Raw genomic sequence first — 17908 nt, forward strand, 5'->3', positions numbered from 1 at the left:
ACCTTCAGAATGCACTCCCAGGAATCCACAATAAATGTTTGATAAAGTTCATCATTCATGTCCAAATACCTCCTTTTTGTTAGGGTGTTTGGTAAACAAATCCAAACGCACATGCAAGTCCAGCCGAAAGGTCGGACGAAAAGTCCAAAAAATTATATTACAGTTCGTAGAAGCATGTCAAACGAAGTATGGAATCAATCTTTAGGATGTTTTTATCATAAATCTTCAATAATGTTCCAACCGGAGAATTCCTTTGTCTGTAGAAAAGCAATGGAATGCAAACTAACTCTCACGTGACCACGTGTCACGAGCTCGTGGCACTCTGCCAGATACCTGGCTCATTCCCCTCTCATTCAGTCACACATCACAGTAGAAGCATCAAACACGGTTCTAAAGACTGTTGACATCTAGTGGAAGCCTTAGGAAGTGCAATATGACCCCATAGACACTGTATATTGGAATGACAAAGAGTTGAAAAACTACAAACCTCAGATTTCCCACTTCCTGGTTGGATTTTTCTCAGGTTTTCGCCTGCCATATGAGTTCTGTTATAGTCATTATTCAAACATTTTTAGAAACTTCAGTGTTTTCTATCCAAATATACTAATTTTCATATTCTAGCTTTTATGAGTAGCAGGCAGTTTACTCACCTTATTCATCCAAGCGTTTTCCAATTTTCCCAGAAGTCGTTCGAGTCTTTGGATTCCTCAATAACATTGAGCTGATATCTGACGTGCTGTTCCCTCTTTTTCTGTAGTGTTTTAGTGAAGGTTTTCTGAGAAAACCCAGGTTTTCTGAGGCTCTGTTTTTGGCTGGATAGATTTCTCTATTTCTTTCTTAGGTTTTTGCATTCTTCATCAACCCATTTGGTAATTGTTAATTTTCTTCGCTTTTTTGGTTGACATTTTTAAATTTGAAAGGGTTAGAGGTCAAATATACTGTTTTAGGTTAGGTTAGGTTATTGCCAAGTTTACACCTTCACAATTACAGTGGAACGTTTTGTCCAGGAAGTTAAAAGGGATTGAATGTGTTGTTGCCTAATTGTTTTTTTATAGGTTTCCAATAATAATAGTTATAGTATAATAGTTTTTGGGTAGTTTTCCGCACTACTTTCCTTCCATCTATAGTATTTCTTAATATTATTCAGTTCCTTTGGCGTTGATGCCTCATGATTCAGTATTGCTCTGTTCAAGTAGACTGTGATTTTGCTGTGATCTGATAGGCAATGGGCTCACTGTGAACTCTGAGAGACTGAGACTCTGGGTTGAGGCCTGTGATAAAGTAGTCTACAGTACTACTGCCAAGAGATGAGCTATAGGTGTATCCATCGTAGGAGTCCCCTCGAAGCCTATCATTGACTATGTACATACCCAGCGTGCGACAGAGCTGCAGGAGTTGTGACCCATTTTTGTTGGTTATGTTGTCGTAGTTGTGTCTAGGGGGGCATATGGGGGAGGGAATGCTGTCACCTCCAGGTAGGTGTTTGTCCCCCTGTGTGCTGAGGGTGTCAGGTTCTTGTCCAGTTCTGGCATTTAGGTCGCCACAGACTAGTACATGTCCCTGGGCCTGGAAATTATTGATTTCCCCCTCCAGGACGGAGAGGTGTCTTTATTTAAGTATGGGGAATCTAGTGGGGGGGATATAGGTAGCACACAGGAGGACATTTTTCTCTGTTAGGATAATTTCATTTTGAATTTCTAGCCAAATGTAAAATGTTCCTGTTTAGATTAATTTAATAGAGTGTGTTAGGTCTGTTCTATACCAAATTAGCGTGTGGTGTGGTGGATGGGACTACCAGCTCTCTGTAACCTAGAGGGCAACCAGTGGGTCCATCTCCTCTATACCACCCACCTGGTAGTGTGGTGGATGGGACTACCAGCTCTCTGTAACCTAGAGGACAACCAGTGGGTCCATCTCCTCTATACCACCCACCTGGTAGTGTGGTGGATGGGACTACCAGCTCTCTTTAACCTAGAGGGCCATCTCCTCTATACCATGTTTCTTGTAGGATGACAATGTCTGGATTTCTGATTAATTTGGTGAAGTCCAGATTCCTGCTCTTCAGGCCAAAGGCAGATGACCTCAGGCCTGGGATATTCCAGGATGATATAGTGAAGGCTTTTTGTTCCATAAAGTGTCCAATGTTGTTAGTCGTGGTTTGGCCTCAGGCCAGTAAGTGTGAGCAGAGCCTGCTGAGCATCTGGTACTTGCCATTGGCTTGTGCTAGTGTAAGAGTGGGGGTTGGGCCCGTTTGCCTGCTCACGGCCTGGGCGGATGTGTGAATTTCATGTTGAGACCCTCTTTGCGGGGGTGGGGGACATGGGGTGGGCAGTAATGGCATAGGTCTGATCTGAGGGGTCCTATATGTGGGCATGGTTAGTTGGGGTGGGGTCGTGGGTCCTGCTACCTGTAGAGGTGGACCTGGTTGTTAAGTTCAAGTCCAGGGTGGAGTGGTGGACCAGGAAAATGTTTGGTTTTGAGGCACAGGAAACACTTTCGTTTACCCAGTATTCTTTTCAAATTTATTTAACTAGGCAAGTCAGTTAAGAACAAATTCTTATTTACAATGACTGCCTAGGAACGGTGGGTTAATTGCCTGTTCAGGGGAAGAACCTGTCCTCCTGTCCTCTTCTCAGGGTACTATAGATGTAAACCTGTCCTCTTCCCCTCTCAGGGTACTATAGATGTAAACCTGTCCTCTTCCCCTCTCAGGGTACTATGGATGTAAACCTGTCCTCTTCCCCTCTCAGGGTACTATAGATGTAAACCTGTCCTCTGACCTGTCCTCTTCCCCTCTCAGGGTACTATAGATGTAAACCTGTCCTCTTCCCCTCTCAGGGTACTATGGATGTAAACCTGTCCTCTTCCCCTCTCAGGGTACTATGGATGTAAACCTGTCCTCTTCCCCTCTCAGGGTACTATGGATGTAAACCTGTCCTCTTCCCCTCTCAGGGTACTATAGATGTAAACCTGTCCTCTGACCTGTCCTCTTCCCCTCTCAGGGTACTATAGATGTAAACCTGTCCTCTTCCCCTCTCAGGGTACTATGGTTGTAAACCTGTCCTCTTCCTCTCTCAGGGTACTATAGATGTAAACCTGTCCTCTGACCTGTCCTCTTCCCCTCTCAGGGTACTATAGATGTAAACCTGTCCTCTTCCCTTCTCAGGGTACTATGGATGTAAACCTGTCCTCTGACCTGTCCTATTCTCCTCTCAGGGTACTATGGAAGAGAAGATCTATGACCGCCAGGTGGCTAAACAGTCTCTGTCCTTCCGAGTGGTGGATCAACAGCAGATAGAGAGACATTTCACCATGAATGAGCTGACGGAGCTCTACGCCTTTGAACCTGACCTTCTGGATGATCCCACTGGCAAGAAGAGCAAGAGGACCACGCCTATGCTGCCAAAGGTACCGGGGCTGGATGGGATGGCTGGGGGGGAGGGAGGGGGGGGTTTAATAATCTCTCTAGGACAGGCGTCGGTAACATAGATCTATGTAACTTCTGTCCCAGGACTATGGGATGTGACTAATAACGAGGAACAATTATGTCACTGGTTGTTTGGAGAAATCACGGTTTTGTGTGTGTGTGCACGTTCTCATAAATCTGTGTAGTGGAGGGAACTTGCGGCCCATCTGGCCCCCTGCTCACCGAGACCCTGCTGAGGAACAGGTCCAACCCTCGTTACTGTGTTTAAACCCTCTCATTATAGACACACCGCAATATCCTTCACTGGAACAACGATGAACCAAATAACCTTTAAATGCCAAGATGCTCTCTGTTAACCTGCTCCCTCTGTGCATATGTACCCTGGAATGTGTGTGTGTGTGTGTATAACAGGTTAGTGTGCAGCCAGCTGCCTTTGATCTTTAGAGATGTCATAAACCCTGTTGTTTATCCCTCCCTCGGTCTGTCCGGCCTGCGTCCACCCTCCAGCTCTCTCTGTCTCGTTCCATTGTTTCCTCTCTTCATGGGTGCAGGTGCTGTGTGACAGGCTGGTTTGGCCCCCGAGGGCCCCACCATGCCGTTTAATGATCTCAGCACAGCCTTTAGAGAGGCTGTCTAACAGCACAACACAGCTGCTCCGACATTAATCTGTTTACTGCCTTTTACCAAATACATGGATGAATCCGTTGGAGAGAAGAGAGATGGATGAATCAGTTGGAGAGAAGAGAGATGGATGAATCCGTTGGAGAGAAGAGAGATGGATGAATCCGTTGGAGAGAAGAGAGATGGATGAATCAGTTGGAGAGAAGAGAGATGGATGAATCCGTTGGAGAGAAGAGAGATGGATGAATCAGTTGGAGAGAAGAGAGATGGATGAATCAGTTGGAGAGAAGAGAGATGGATGAATCAGTTGGAGAGAAGAGAGATGGATGAATCAGTTGGAGAGAAGAGAGATGGATGAATCAGTTGGAGAGAAGAGAGATGGATGAATCCGTTGGAGAGAAGAGAGATGGATGAATCAGTTGGAGAGATGGATGAATCAGTTGGAAGAAGAGGTGGATGAATCAGTTGGAAGAAGAGTTGGAAGAAGAGGTGGATGAATCAGTTGGAAGAAGAGGTGGATAAATCAGTTGGAAGAAGAGGTGGATGAATCAGTTGGAATAAGAGGTGGATGAATCAGTTGGAATAAGAGGTGGATGAATCAGTTGGAATAAGAGGTGGATGAATCAGTTGGAATAAGAGGTGGATGAATCAGTTGGAAGAAGAGGTGGATGAATCAGTTGGAAGAAGAGGTGGATGAATCAGTTGGAAGAAGAGGTGGAAGAAGAGGTGGATGAATCAGTTGGAAGAAGAGGTGGATGAATCAGTTGGAAGAAGAGGTGGATAAATCAGTTGGAAGAAGAGGTGGATGAATCAGTTGGAATAAGAGGTGGATGAATCAGTTGGAATAAGAGGTGGATGAATCAGTTGGAAGAAGAGGTGGATGAATCAGTTGGAAGAAGAGGTGGATGAATCAGTTGGAAGAAGAGGTGGATGAATCAGTTGGAAGAAGAGGTGGATGAATCAGTTGGAAGAAGAGGTGGATGAATCAGTTGGAAGAAGAGGTAGATGAATCAGTTGGAAGAAGAGGGTAGGTGAATCAGTTGGAAGGAGAGGGTAGGTGAATCAGTTGGAAGGAGAGGGTAGGTGAATCAGTTGGAAGGAGAGGGTAGGTGAATCAGTTGGAAGGAGAGGGTAGGTGAATCAGTTGGAAGAAGAGGTGGATGAATCAGTTGGAAGGAGAGGGTAGGTGAATCAGTTGGAAGGAGAGGGTAGGTGAATCAGTTGGAAGGAGAGTGTAGGTGAATCAGTTGGAAGGAGAGCGATCCTTCAGTCCACAGCGATCCTTTAAGTATCTCTGTGGTTTTGTCAGTATCTTTGATCCTGGATTACAACTGAGCTACCTCTCACCCTCTCTTCTCCTCACCCGGGTAGTTTTTCTTCTCTCTCTCCATCAGTCTACCTGATGGTGTGTCATTAGTCCATCCCTCTCTTTAAGACACTTCCTGTGTGCATCCCAACTCCAAATGGCTCCCTATGCCCTAAAGAGTGCCCTAAAGGGTTAAAGTAGTGCATTAAATAGGGAGCCATTTGGGACACAGCCTTCCTGTCTTCCTGCTCTAGAATAGTGAACACTAATTGCAGACCAAGGAAGTAGCTTGTTTCCTCCTAATGACAGAGAAGGGAGCAACCAGGGGCCCCACTAACCCCAGACACTGGAGAAGTCCACACACACACACACACACAGATACATAAGGGGCCCTGCAGGTGTGTTCCCAGCTCTCAGCAGGTGATATAATAGTATTTAGCTGCTGTATAGGACTGACAGGCTCCCAGTAGTCTACTGTCTGTAGTGGTGAAATGGCTCCCAGTAGTCTACTGTCTGTAGTGGTGAAATGGCTCCCAGTAGTCTACTGTCTGTAGTGGTGAAATGGCTCCCAGTAGTCTACTGTCTGTAGTGGTGAAATGGCTCCCAGTAGTCTACTGTCTGTAGTGGTGAAATGGCTCCCAGTAGTCTACTGTCTGTAGTGGTGAAATGGCTCCCAGTAGTCTGTCTGTAGTGGTGAAATGGCTCCCAGTAGTCTACTGTCTGTAGTGGTGAAATGGCTCCCAGTAGTCTACTGTCTGTAGTGGTGAAATGGCTCCCAGTAGTCTACTGTTTCAGATGTTTCTGCCGAACTCTCCGTAAGCCTGTAGTATTCTGTCGGCTTCCACAGGTCCACGTCCTCAGCTGTGGGGCTTCCACAGGTCCACGTCCTCAGCTGTGGGGCTTCCACAGGTCCACGTCCTCAGCTGTGGGGCTTCCACAGGTCCACGTCCTCAGCTGTGGGGCTTCCACAAGTCCACTTACTCAGCTGTGGGGCTTCCACAAGTCCACTTACTCAGCTGTGGGGCTTCCACAGATCCACGTCCTCAGCTGTGGGGCTTCCACAAGTCCACGTCCTCAGCTGTGGGGCTTCCACAGGTCCACGTCCTCAGCTGTGGGGCTTCCACATGTCCACTTACTCAGCTGTGGGGCTTCCACAAGTCCACTTACTCAGCTGTGGGGCTTCCACAGATCCACGTCCTCAGCTGTGGGGCTTCCACAAGTCCACGTCCTCAGCTGTGGGGCTTCCACAGGTCCACGTCCTCAGCTGTGGGGCTTCCACAGGTCCACGTCCTCAGCTGTGGGGCTTCCACAAGTCCACGTACTCAGATGTGGGGCTTCCACAGGTCCACATACTCAGCTGTGGGGCTTCCACAGGTCCACGTCCTCAGCTGTGGGGCTTCCACAGGTCCACGTCCTCAGCTGTGGGGCTTCCACAGGTCCACGTCCTCAGCTGTGGGGCTTCCACAGATCCACGTCCTCAGCTCAGGGCTTCCACAGATCCACGTCCTCAGCTGTGGGGCTTCCACAGATCCACGTCCTCAGCTCAGGGCTTCCACAGGTCCACATACTCAGTAGTGATGAATAAATATACTATATACATCATAACTGTAGTAGTGATGAATAAATATACTATATACATCATAACTGTAGTAGTGATGAATAAATATACTATATACATCATAACTGTAGTAGTGATGAGTAAATATACAATATACATCATAACTATTCAGTGGAAACTATTGGCCAGGGTTCCACTTTGCCATGATGTGTGGTTGAGGTCCCTGGTGATCTTCTAGGCCTTCCTGCAAGACCTGGTGGTGTAGATGTCCTGGACGGCAGGCAATGTGCACTCAATGGTGCGTTCAGCTGCACGTATCACCCTCTGAAGAGCCCCACGGTCCGCGCAGGATGCTCTCGAGGGTGCTCCTGTAGAACACTGGGATGCAGCCCAACAGGATGCTCTCGATGGTGCTCCTGTAGAACACTGTGATGCAGCCCGACAGGATGCTCTCGATGGTGCTCCTGTAGAACACTGTGATGCAACCCGACAGGATGCTCTCGATGGTGCTCCTGTAGAACACTGTGATTCAGCCCGACAGGATGCTCTCGATGGTGCTCCTGTAGAACACTGTGATGCAACCCGACAGGATGCTCTCGATGGTGCTCCTGTAGAACACTGTGATTCAGCCCGACAGGATGCTCTCGATGGTGCTCCTGTAGAACACTGAGGGCCCATCGTGGACAGGCCACATTTCTTCAGCACCCTGAGGTTGAATAGTTGCTGTCATGCCTTCACTTCGGTGTCGGTGTGGTTACACTATTTCAGCTTTTCCGAGATGTGTACGCTGAGGAATGTGAAGTTGACCATCTCCACGGAGGAATGGCGCCTGGTTCCTCCTGAAGTCCACAATCTGCTCCTTTGTTTAGCTAACGTTCAGGGAGAGGTGGTTTACCCAGCACCACGCCTTCAGAGTACCTACCTCCTCTCTGTAGGCCATCTTGTCACCCCCTCCCTCCCTCTCTCCTCCCGTTTCTCTCTCCTCCCCCTGTCCCTCAATCCCCCCCCTGTCTCTCTCTCCTCTCCTCCTGTTTCTCTCTCCCCCCGTTTCTCTCTCCTCCCCCTGTCCCTCAATCTCCCCCCCGTCTCTCTCTCCTCTCCACCCGTTTCTCTCTCCTCTCCTCCCGTTTCTCTCTCCTCTCCTCCTGTTTCTCTCTCCTCCCGTTTCTCTCTCCTCCCGTTTCTCTCTCCTCCTGTCTCTCTCTCCTCCCTCCTCCAGCTGCCTGGTGTTCCACTCTGTAGTAGAACACTCAAACCAGCTGTTGGACTTTGTCATCTCTGATCAGATTAACAGAATGTATTTTTTTTCCACTTTTAGGGTTTTGATTAGTTAAAAAAGAACTGGTGCTGTCGGTTTGTGGTTTCATGGTGTGTGTCCTAGCTGACTGCTCCATCTCTCCTGTAGGACCACAGCAATAAGGGACAGATTGTGGGCTATCATGAACTTGACTCCCTGACCTTAACCTAACCTTAACCTGACCTAAACCTGACCTTAACCTAACCGTGCTGTAACTTCTCTCCTGTAGGACCCCTTCCTAGCTGAGCTGCTCCACAGCAATAAGGAGCAGATTGTGGGCTATCATGAACATGACTCCCTGCTGGATCACAAGGAAGAGGAGGCTCTCAGCGAGGAGGACCGCAAAGCAGCCTGGGCCGAGTACGAGGCGGAGAAGAAGGTACAGTCAGTCAGACAGACTCTGAAAAGCTTCTACCCCCAAGCCATGAAACTGCTAAACAGTTAGTCCGGGTAGAGATTTGGTTAACTATGTAACTGTCTGCATTGGCCCTTTAAGCTTGGCCCTTCGGCGCGGCTGGATTTTAGAGACTGCCATCTTGGCCGTGTAGAGCCAATTTTAGAGAATGCCATCTTGGCCGTGTAGAGCCCATTTTAGAGGCCCCCATCTTGGCCGTATAGAGTCCATTTTAGAGGCTGCCATATTGGCCATGTAGAGCCCATTTTAGAGGCTGCCATCTTGGTCGTGTAGAGCCCCCCAACTTGGCCGTGTAGAACCCATTTTAGAGGCCCCCATCTTGGCTGTGTAGAGCCCCCCCAACTTGGCCGTGTAGAGCCCATTTTAGAGGCCCCCACCTTAGCCGTGTGGAGCCCATTTTAGAGCCTGCCATCTTGGCCGTGTAGAGCCCATTTTAGAGGCCGCCATCTTGGCCGTGTAGAGGCCATTTTAGAGGCCGCCATCTTGGCCGTGTAGAGGCCATTTTAGAGGCCGCCATCTTGGCCGTGTATAGGCCATTTTAGAGGCCCCCACCGTGGCCGTGTAGAGCCCATTTTAGAGGCTGCCATCTTGAATTGTTTAACATTTAAGGCAATTTCCTGCAATTCTACAAATGGAGCTGAGAGAATGTTGCCCTTTTAAAGCGAATTTATTTTGCTCAAACACAAAATCAATACTGCTAAATTATTTGTTTTTGGAATTTAAATTCTCCCTGACAGTCTAGCTTTTATTTTGGTGATTGTTAGTTCTCAAACATGATCTCATTGTATATACAGTTGAAGTCAGAAGTTTACATACACCTCAGCCAAATACATTAAACTCAGTTTTTCACAATTCCTGACATTTAATCCTAGTAAAAACTCCCTGTCTTAGGTCAGTTAGTATCACCACTTTATTTTAAGAATGTGAAATGTCAGAATAATAGTAGAGAGAATTATTTATTTCAGCTTTTATTTCTTTCATCACATTCCCAGTGGGTCAGAAGTTTACATACAATCAATTAGTATTTGGTAGCATTGCCTTTAACTTGTTTAACTTGGGTCAAACGTTTCGGGTAGCCTTCCACAAGCTTCCCACAATAAATTGGGTGAATTTTGGCCCATTCCTCCTGACAGAGCTGGTGTAACTGAGTCAGGTTTGTAGGCCTCCTTGCTCGCACACGCTTTTTCAGTTCTGCCAACAAACTTTATATCGGATTGAGGTCAGGGTTTGTGATGGCCACTCCAATACCTCGACTTTGTTGTCCTTAAGCCATTTTGCCACAACTTTGGAAGTATACTTGGGGTCATTGTCCATTTGGAAGACCCATTTGCGACCAAGTTTTAACTTCCTGACTGATGTCTTGAGATGTTGCTTCAATATATCCACATAATTTTCCTACCTCATGATGCCATCTATTTTGTGAAGTGCACCAGTCCCTCCTGCAGCAAAGCACCCCCACAACATGATGCTGCCACCCCTGTGCTTCACAGTTGGGATGGTGTTCTTCGGCTTGCAAGCCTCCCCCTTTTTCCTCCAAAAATAATGATGGTCATTATGGCCAAACTCTTTTATTTTTGTTTCATCAGACCAGAGGACATTTCTCCAAAAAGTACGATCTTTGTCCCCCATGTGCAGTTGCAAACCGTAGTCTGGCTTTTTAATGGCGGGTTTGGAGCAGTAGCTTCATCTTTGCTGAGCGGCCTTTCAGGTTATGTCGATACAGGACCAATTGTGCAAGTTCTCCCACTTAAAAAGATGAGAGAGGCCTGTAATTTTTATCATAGGTAGACTTCAACTATGACAGACAAAACGAGAAAAAACATCCAGAAAATCACATTGTAGGATTTTTAATGAATTTATTTGTCTCTATAACCCTCTCTGTCTCTATAACCCTCTCTGTCTCTATAACCCTCTCTGTCTTTATAACCCTCTCTGTCCCAGGGTCTGTCTCTGTCCCAGGGTCTGTTTCTGTGTGTCTCTATAACCCTCTGTCTCTGTGTGTCTCTATAACCCTCTCTGTCCCAGGGTCTGTCTCTGTCTGTCTCTATAACCCTCTCTGTCTCTGTCCCAGGGTCTGTCTCTGTAACCCTCTCTGTCTCTGTCCCAGGGTCTGTCTCTGTCTGTCTCTGTAACCCTCTCTGTCTCTGTCCCAGGGTCTGTCTCTGCGTGTGAACCATGGAGCGTACGGAGGACAGATGGACATGGGAGGAGCTAACAGCTACTTCCCCTTCAACGTTGCCGCACTGGCCTCTATGTCCAACCCTCAGCTGGAGGTACCGGTCACACACACTGCCTGTCACACACACACACGCGCACACACACACACATACTGCCCTGTCACAGACGCACTCGCCCAGCCCCGTGTCCTGCATTTCAGACCCTGCTGCGAATTGACCAAATTATATGTTACTCACACACACCGGTTGGTGGCCCTCCCATGACCCAGTACGTTAAGTTGGGGTTCTAGATTTAACCCAGTACTCTAAATTTGGGTTCTAGATTTATTTTTTTACTTTTGCATCTTTTTTTCTACGATTGTAGGAGTTGATCAACCAGGGCCGTCAGAAGGTGATGGAGGCCACCAACGCTCTCAAGTTCCTCCCCAGAGAATCTCTAGAGGACACCATCGGGAGAGTGGTGAGTGGAGGGGTGGAGGGACAACCTAATATAATCTAACTAGATCATCTCTAGGAGACACCATCAGGAGGGGTGGAGGGACAACCTAATATAATCTCTAGAAGACACCATCAGGAGGGGTGGAGGGACAACCTAAAAAACTAACTAGATCATCTCTAGAAGACCCCATCTGGAGGGGGAGGGATGGACTGAATGGGTGCTGGAGTCTATCCTCCTAAGAACCTGTGTTGAAGACTTGAGGTGTGAGGAAGTTTTGGTTATATGGTCTGTCAGAACAGTGTGTGACCAGTCTCCTCCTCTCCCCCCCAGTGGAAGGAGAACCCAGCACTAACGGAGTCCCAGGTCCAGGCCATGGCTCTGGGGAGACAGGCCAGTGTAGAGATGGAACTCAAACGAAGAGAAGCTGTCTACAGAGACGTCCTCAATAAGCAACAGACTGTAAGATCACAACCTCTAGCCTGACACGACCTAACACAACATGATACAAGCTAGCACGACCTAGCAGGACCTAACACGACATGATACAAGCTAGCACGACCTAGCAGGACCTAACACGACATGATACAAGCTAGCACGACCTAGCAGGACCTAACACGACATGATAAAAGCTAGCACGACCTAGCAGGACCTAACACGACATGATACAAGCTAGCACGACCTAGCAGGACCTAACACGACATGATACAAGCTAGCACGACCTAGCAGGACCTAACACGACATGATACAAGCTAGCAGGACCTAACACGACATGATACAAGCTAGCACGACCTAACACGACATGATACAAGCTAGCACGACCTAGCAGGACCTAACACGACATGATACAAGCTAGCACGACCTAGCAGGACCTAACACGACATGATACAAGCTAGCACGACCTAGCAGGACCTAACACGACATGATACAAGCTAGCACGACCTAGCAGGACCTAACACGACATGATACAAGCTAGCAGGACCTAACACGACATGATACAAGCTAGCACGACCTAGCAGGACCTAACACGACATGATACAAGCTAGCAGGACCTAACACGACATGATACAAGCTAGCACGACCTAACACGACATGATACAAGCTAGCACGACCTAGCAGGACCTAACACGACACAAGCTAGCACGACCTAGCAGGACCTAACACAACATGATACAAGCTAGCACGACCTAGCAGGACCTAACACGACATGATACAAGCTAGCACGACCTAGCAGGACCTAACACGACATGATACAAGCTAGCACGACCTAGCAGGACCTAACACGACATGATACAAGCTAGCACGACCTAGCAGGACCTAACACGACATGATACAAGCTAGCACGACCTAGCAGGACCTAACACAACATGATACAAGCTAGCACGACCTAGCAGGACCTAACACGACATGATACAAGCTAGCAGGACCTAACACGACATGATACAAGCTAGCAGGACCTAACACGACATGATACAAGCTAGCACGACCTAGCAGGACCTAACACGACATGATACAAGCTAGCACGACCTAGCAGGACCTAACACGACATGATACAAGCTAGCAGGACCTAACACAACATGATACAAGCTAGCATGACCCGACCTAGCACGACATGATACAAGCTTGCACGACACGACCTAGCACGACATGATACAAGCTAGCACGACACAACCTAGCACGACATGATACAAGCTAGCACGACATGATACAAGCTAGCATGACCCAACCTAGCACAACATGATACAAGCTAGCATGACCCGACCTAGCACGACATGATACAAGCTTGCACGACACGACCTAGCACGACATGATACAAGCTAGCACGACACAACCTAGCACGACATGTTACAAGCTAGCACAACATGATACAAGCTAGCACAACCTAGCACGACCTAACACGACATGATACAAGCTAGCATGACCCGACCTAGCACGACATGATACAAGCTAGCACGACACGATCTAGCACGACATGATACAACCTAGCACGACCTAACATGACATGATACAAGCTAGCACGACCTAACATGACACAAGCTAGCACGACCTAGCATGACATAATACAAGCTAGCACGACACGACCTAGCACAACATGATACAAGCTAGCACGACACAACCTAGCACGACATGATACAAGCTAGCACGACCTAGAACAACCTAACATGACACAACCTAGCACGACCTAACATGACATGATACAAGCTAGCACGACCTAGCACGACCTAGCACGACACGATACAAGCTAGCACGACACGACCTAGCATGACATAATACAAGCTAGCACGACCTAGCATGACATAATACAAGCTAGCACGACCTAGCATGACATAATACAAGCTAGCACGACACGACCTAACACATGATACAAGCTAGCACAACAGAACCTAGCCCGACATCCGCTAGCACATCCTAACACGATATGAAACAAGCTAGCACGACAAGACCTGACACGACACCACTACCTTAAACGTTTCCTTTCCACCTGCTATCTAAACCTCTCCTGTTTCTCTTTCTAGTGTTCAGGCTGATGACCACCTAGTCTCTCTAACCTCCATCTGTCTCTCTCTGATGGAACCTGAGAAGTCCTAACCTCTCTCTCCATCTGTCTCTCTCTGATGGAACCTGAGAAGTCCTAACCTCTCTCTCCATCTGTCTCTCTCTGATGGAACCTGAGAAGTCCTAACCTCTCTCTCCATCTGTCTCTCTCTGATGGAACCTGAGAAGTCCTAACCTCTCTCTCCATCTGTCTCTCTCTGATGGAACCTGAGAAGTCCTAACCTCTCCCTCCATCTCTCTGATGGAACCTGAGAAGTCCTAACCTCTCTCTCCATCTGTCTCTCTCTGATGGAACCTGAGAAGTCCTAACCTCTCTCTCCATCTGTCTCTCTCTGATGGAACCTGAGAAGTCCTAACCTCTTCCTCTATCTCTCTGATGGAACCTGAGAAGTCCTAACCTCTCTCTCCATCTGTCTCTCTCTGATGGAACCTGAGAAGTCCTAACCTCTCCCTGCCTCCCCTCCACAGCTAATGATGTACGTTCAGAAGGTGATCACCAACAGGAAGGTGAGAGAGCAGCAGATGGCCATGGCCAACCAGGCCCAGCTGATGAGCCAGATGAACGGCATGCTGGGAGCTGGAGGGATGAGCCAGATGGAACTCTTGGGGTTGTACCAACAGCTGGGGGCGCTACAGGGTCATCCCACCCACCCCTCCATGGGCGGCAAGAACCCCGGCCCCTCCAAGGGCAACCTGTAAGGGGAGGGGGACCCAGGGCTTGCTCCACATAGTCCCCTATCTATTCTCTACATAGTGCACTATCCACTTCATATTGGCTCTGGTCAAAAGTAGTGCACTATTTAGGCAATAGGGTATCATTTGGGACTCAGACCCACTCACTGCCCCCTCACTGTCTCACTCAGTAGGTTGCTCCTTAATGCTGCCCCGTCTCCTATGTAGTGCACTAGATGGAGCGCAGATCCCTAGGGTTTTGGTTAGAAGTAGTGCACTATGTAGGGGATAGGGGTGGGATCTGGGACGTTGCCCGCTGTCTTACAACCCTCCTTCACTGGGGAGGTGAGATGACACAGAGAGAAGGGTCTCGGAGCCCCTCACCACTCCCTCCAGCTCTCCCGTCTCCTGAAGCAGGGAATGACATGACTTGTATAGGGACTATATGAAGGCGTTTTAGAAATGTCATTTGAAATTCTGTATATACCGCCTTAATGTTATTCAACTTCTCTTCTGTCTGCAGTTTTCATGTATTTAAAATAACGTAAGGAAAGGGAAATGTTTTTGTCCCAATGCTTTTAAGCATTACGTTATTCTTTCCCCTGAAAGGAGGGGTTGTTTAATGAATTGATTATTCTGTAAGTTGTGTTTTGATACAGTTTTAATGAATGCCTGTCTATCTAAAGAACCCCCAGAGGGAGACCATAGTGCTGACAGGACTGTTTTAGGATATTAAACATCTAGATTATTAGATCCCCTGTAGAACCCTCCCTCCACCAAGACAGACACACGCAGACAGACACACGCAGACAGACACACGCAGACAGACACACGCAGACAGACACACGCAGACCAAGACACACGCAGACCAAGACACACGCAGACCAAGACACACGCAGACAGACACACGCAGACCAAGACACACGCAGACCAAGACACACGCAGACCAAGACACACGCAGACAGACACACGCAGACAGACACACGCAGACAGACACACGCAGACAGACACACGCAGACAGACACACGCAGACAGACACACGCAGACAGACACACGCAGACAGACACACGCAGACAGACACACGCAGACAGACACACGCAGACAGACACACGCAGACAGACACACGCAGACCAAGACACACGCAGACCAAGACACACGCAGACAGACACACGCAGACAGACACACGCAGACAGACACACGCAGACAGACACACGCAGACAGACACGCGCAGACAGACACACGCAGACAGACACACGCAGACAGAGACACACGCAGACCAAGACACACGCAGACCAAGACACACGCAGACCGACACACGCAGACCGACACACGCAGACAGACACACGCAGACAGACACACGCAGACAGACACACGCAGACAGACACACGCAGACAGACACACGCAGACAGAGACACACGCAGACCAAGACACACGCAGACCAAGACACACGCAGACAGACACACGCAGACCGACACACGCAGACCGACACACGCAGACAGACACACGCAGACAGACACACGCAGACAGACACACGCAGACAGACACACGCAGACCAAGACACACGCAGACCAAGACACACGCAGACCAAGACACACGCAGACCAAGACACACGCAGACCGACACACGCAGACCAAGACACACGCAGACCAAGACACACGCAGACCAAGACACACGCAGACCAAGACACACGCAGACCAAGACACACGCAGACCAAGACACACGCAGACCAAGACACACGCAGACCAAGACACACGCAGACCAAGACACACGCAGACCAAGACACACGCAGACCAAGACACACGCAGACCAAGACACACGCAGACCAAGACACACGCAGACAGACAGACCGACCAAGACACACGCAGACCAAGACACACGCAGACCAAGACACACGCAGACAGACAGACAGACCGACCAAGACACACACGCACGCAGACACGCTGACAGACCAAGACACACGCAGACCAAGACACACGCAGACCAAGACACACGCAGACAGACAGACCGACCAAGACACACACGCACGCAGACACGCTGACAGACCAAGACACATGCAGACAGACAGACAGACCAAGACACACGCAAGCAGACACACCAAGACACACGCAGACAGACAGACAGACAGACAAGACACACGCAGACAGACAGACAGACAGACCAAGACACACGCAGGCAGACAGACAGACAGACAGACAGACAGACCAAGACACACGCAGACAGACAGACAGACAGACCAAGACACAGGCAGGCATCCAGGCAGGCATCCAGAAAGACGGACACACAGGCAGGCAGAAAGACGGACACGCAGGCAGGCAGAAAGACAGAAAGACGGACACGCAGGCAGACAGAAAGACGGACACGCAGGCAGAAAGACAAAGACGGACACGCAGACAGGCAGAAAGACAGAAAGACGGACACGCAGGCAGGCAGAAAGACAGACACGCAGGCAGGCAGAAAGACAGACACGCAGGCACGCAGAAAGACAGACACGCATGCAGGCAGAAAGACAGACACGCAGGCAGGCAGAAAGACAGACACGCAGGCAGGCAGAAAGACAGACACGCAGGCAGGCAGAAAGACAGACACGCAGGCAGGCAGAAAGACCGACACGCAGGCAGGCAGAAAGACAGACACGCAGGCAGGCAGGCAGAAAGATGTGCTGGTGTTGTAAAACTCTTTGGGAGATTCTGATGCATAGCCATGACAAAACAAAATGAGGGCATTAATTCCATTTCCTAAAGTTTTGTGTAAATTACATTTGAGAATGATTTTTCTAGCTTGTAGCCCTTAATATTTCCACTATTTGTCTCATGGTTATTATAATGGTAATATGGAATGCTCTCGTGACGTTTTAAACAAACTGTCCCCCTCCCTCGCCCCTCACTCACTTCCCCGGGACTCTCTCTCTTTGTAAAGCTCATGCTCTTGTTGTCAAGTTGTTGCCTAGCGTAGCTCCATATCCCAGGGTGCTGTTCATCCTTCTCTTTCTGTTCCACTTGTTGCATCCTAATCCCGCCCTGGTACAGGACGGGGTGGACAGGTCGACAGGAGGTTGTCTGACCTGGTCGACAGGAGGCAGGGTTCCTCCGTTTGCACAATAAGGTGTATTTCTGAGATGTTGCCTGTCGCCCTCCCAAGAATGTCCTTCTCATGTTTAGCAAATACACCAACTAGGTTTTTTGTTGCCATTCATTGATTGATCTGAACTGCTACTATCTTGATAAGTATTTAATATAACATTTAATAAAGTGACCAAAAGGGTGACCACCTTTAAGTTTTTGTGGAGTTTCTTTCACTGACTACACCACAGGGAATACTGACTACACCACAGGGCATACTGACTACACCACAGGGAATACTGACTACACCACGGGGCATACTGACTACACCACAGGGAATACTGACTACACCACGGGGCATACTGACTACACCACAGGGAATAC

General features: G+C 48.6%; 1 protein-coding gene and 1 long non-coding RNA gene across 2 annotated transcripts in view; one reads left to right on the forward strand and one right to left on the reverse strand.

Annotated features, from left to right (window-relative positions):
* LOC110487800 (transcriptional regulator ATRX) overlaps positions 1–15318 on the forward strand; it is a 104749-nt gene extending 89431 nt beyond the window's left edge. The window contains exons 35-40 of the mRNA XM_036943650.1: positions 3217–3408; positions 8439–8588; positions 10778–10897; positions 11166–11261; positions 11571–11699; positions 14262–15318. Coding sequence (XP_036799545.1) covers positions 3217–3408; positions 8439–8588; positions 10778–10897; positions 11166–11261; positions 11571–11699; positions 14262–14492 — 918 coding nt within the window. The 3' untranslated portion in view covers positions 14493–15318. The remainder of the gene's footprint in view (positions 1–3216; positions 3409–8438; positions 8589–10777; positions 10898–11165; positions 11262–11570; positions 11700–14261) is intronic.
* On the reverse strand, positions 11875–12326 carry LOC118938737. Its single transcript, XR_005036006.1, has 3 exons — positions 12220–12326; positions 12030–12189; positions 11875–11969 (listed from the first exon to the last, which is right to left on the reverse strand). It is a non-coding gene; the product is annotated as an uncharacterized LOC118938737 (long non-coding RNA).
* Positions 15319–17908: the final 2590 nt, after the last annotated feature.

Source organism: Oncorhynchus mykiss, chromosome 14 (assembly GCF_013265735.2).
Source record: "Oncorhynchus mykiss isolate Arlee chromosome 14, USDA_OmykA_1.1, whole genome shotgun sequence".
In the NCBI taxonomy this organism is placed as follows: Eukaryota; Metazoa; Chordata; class Actinopteri; order Salmoniformes; family Salmonidae; genus Oncorhynchus; species Oncorhynchus mykiss.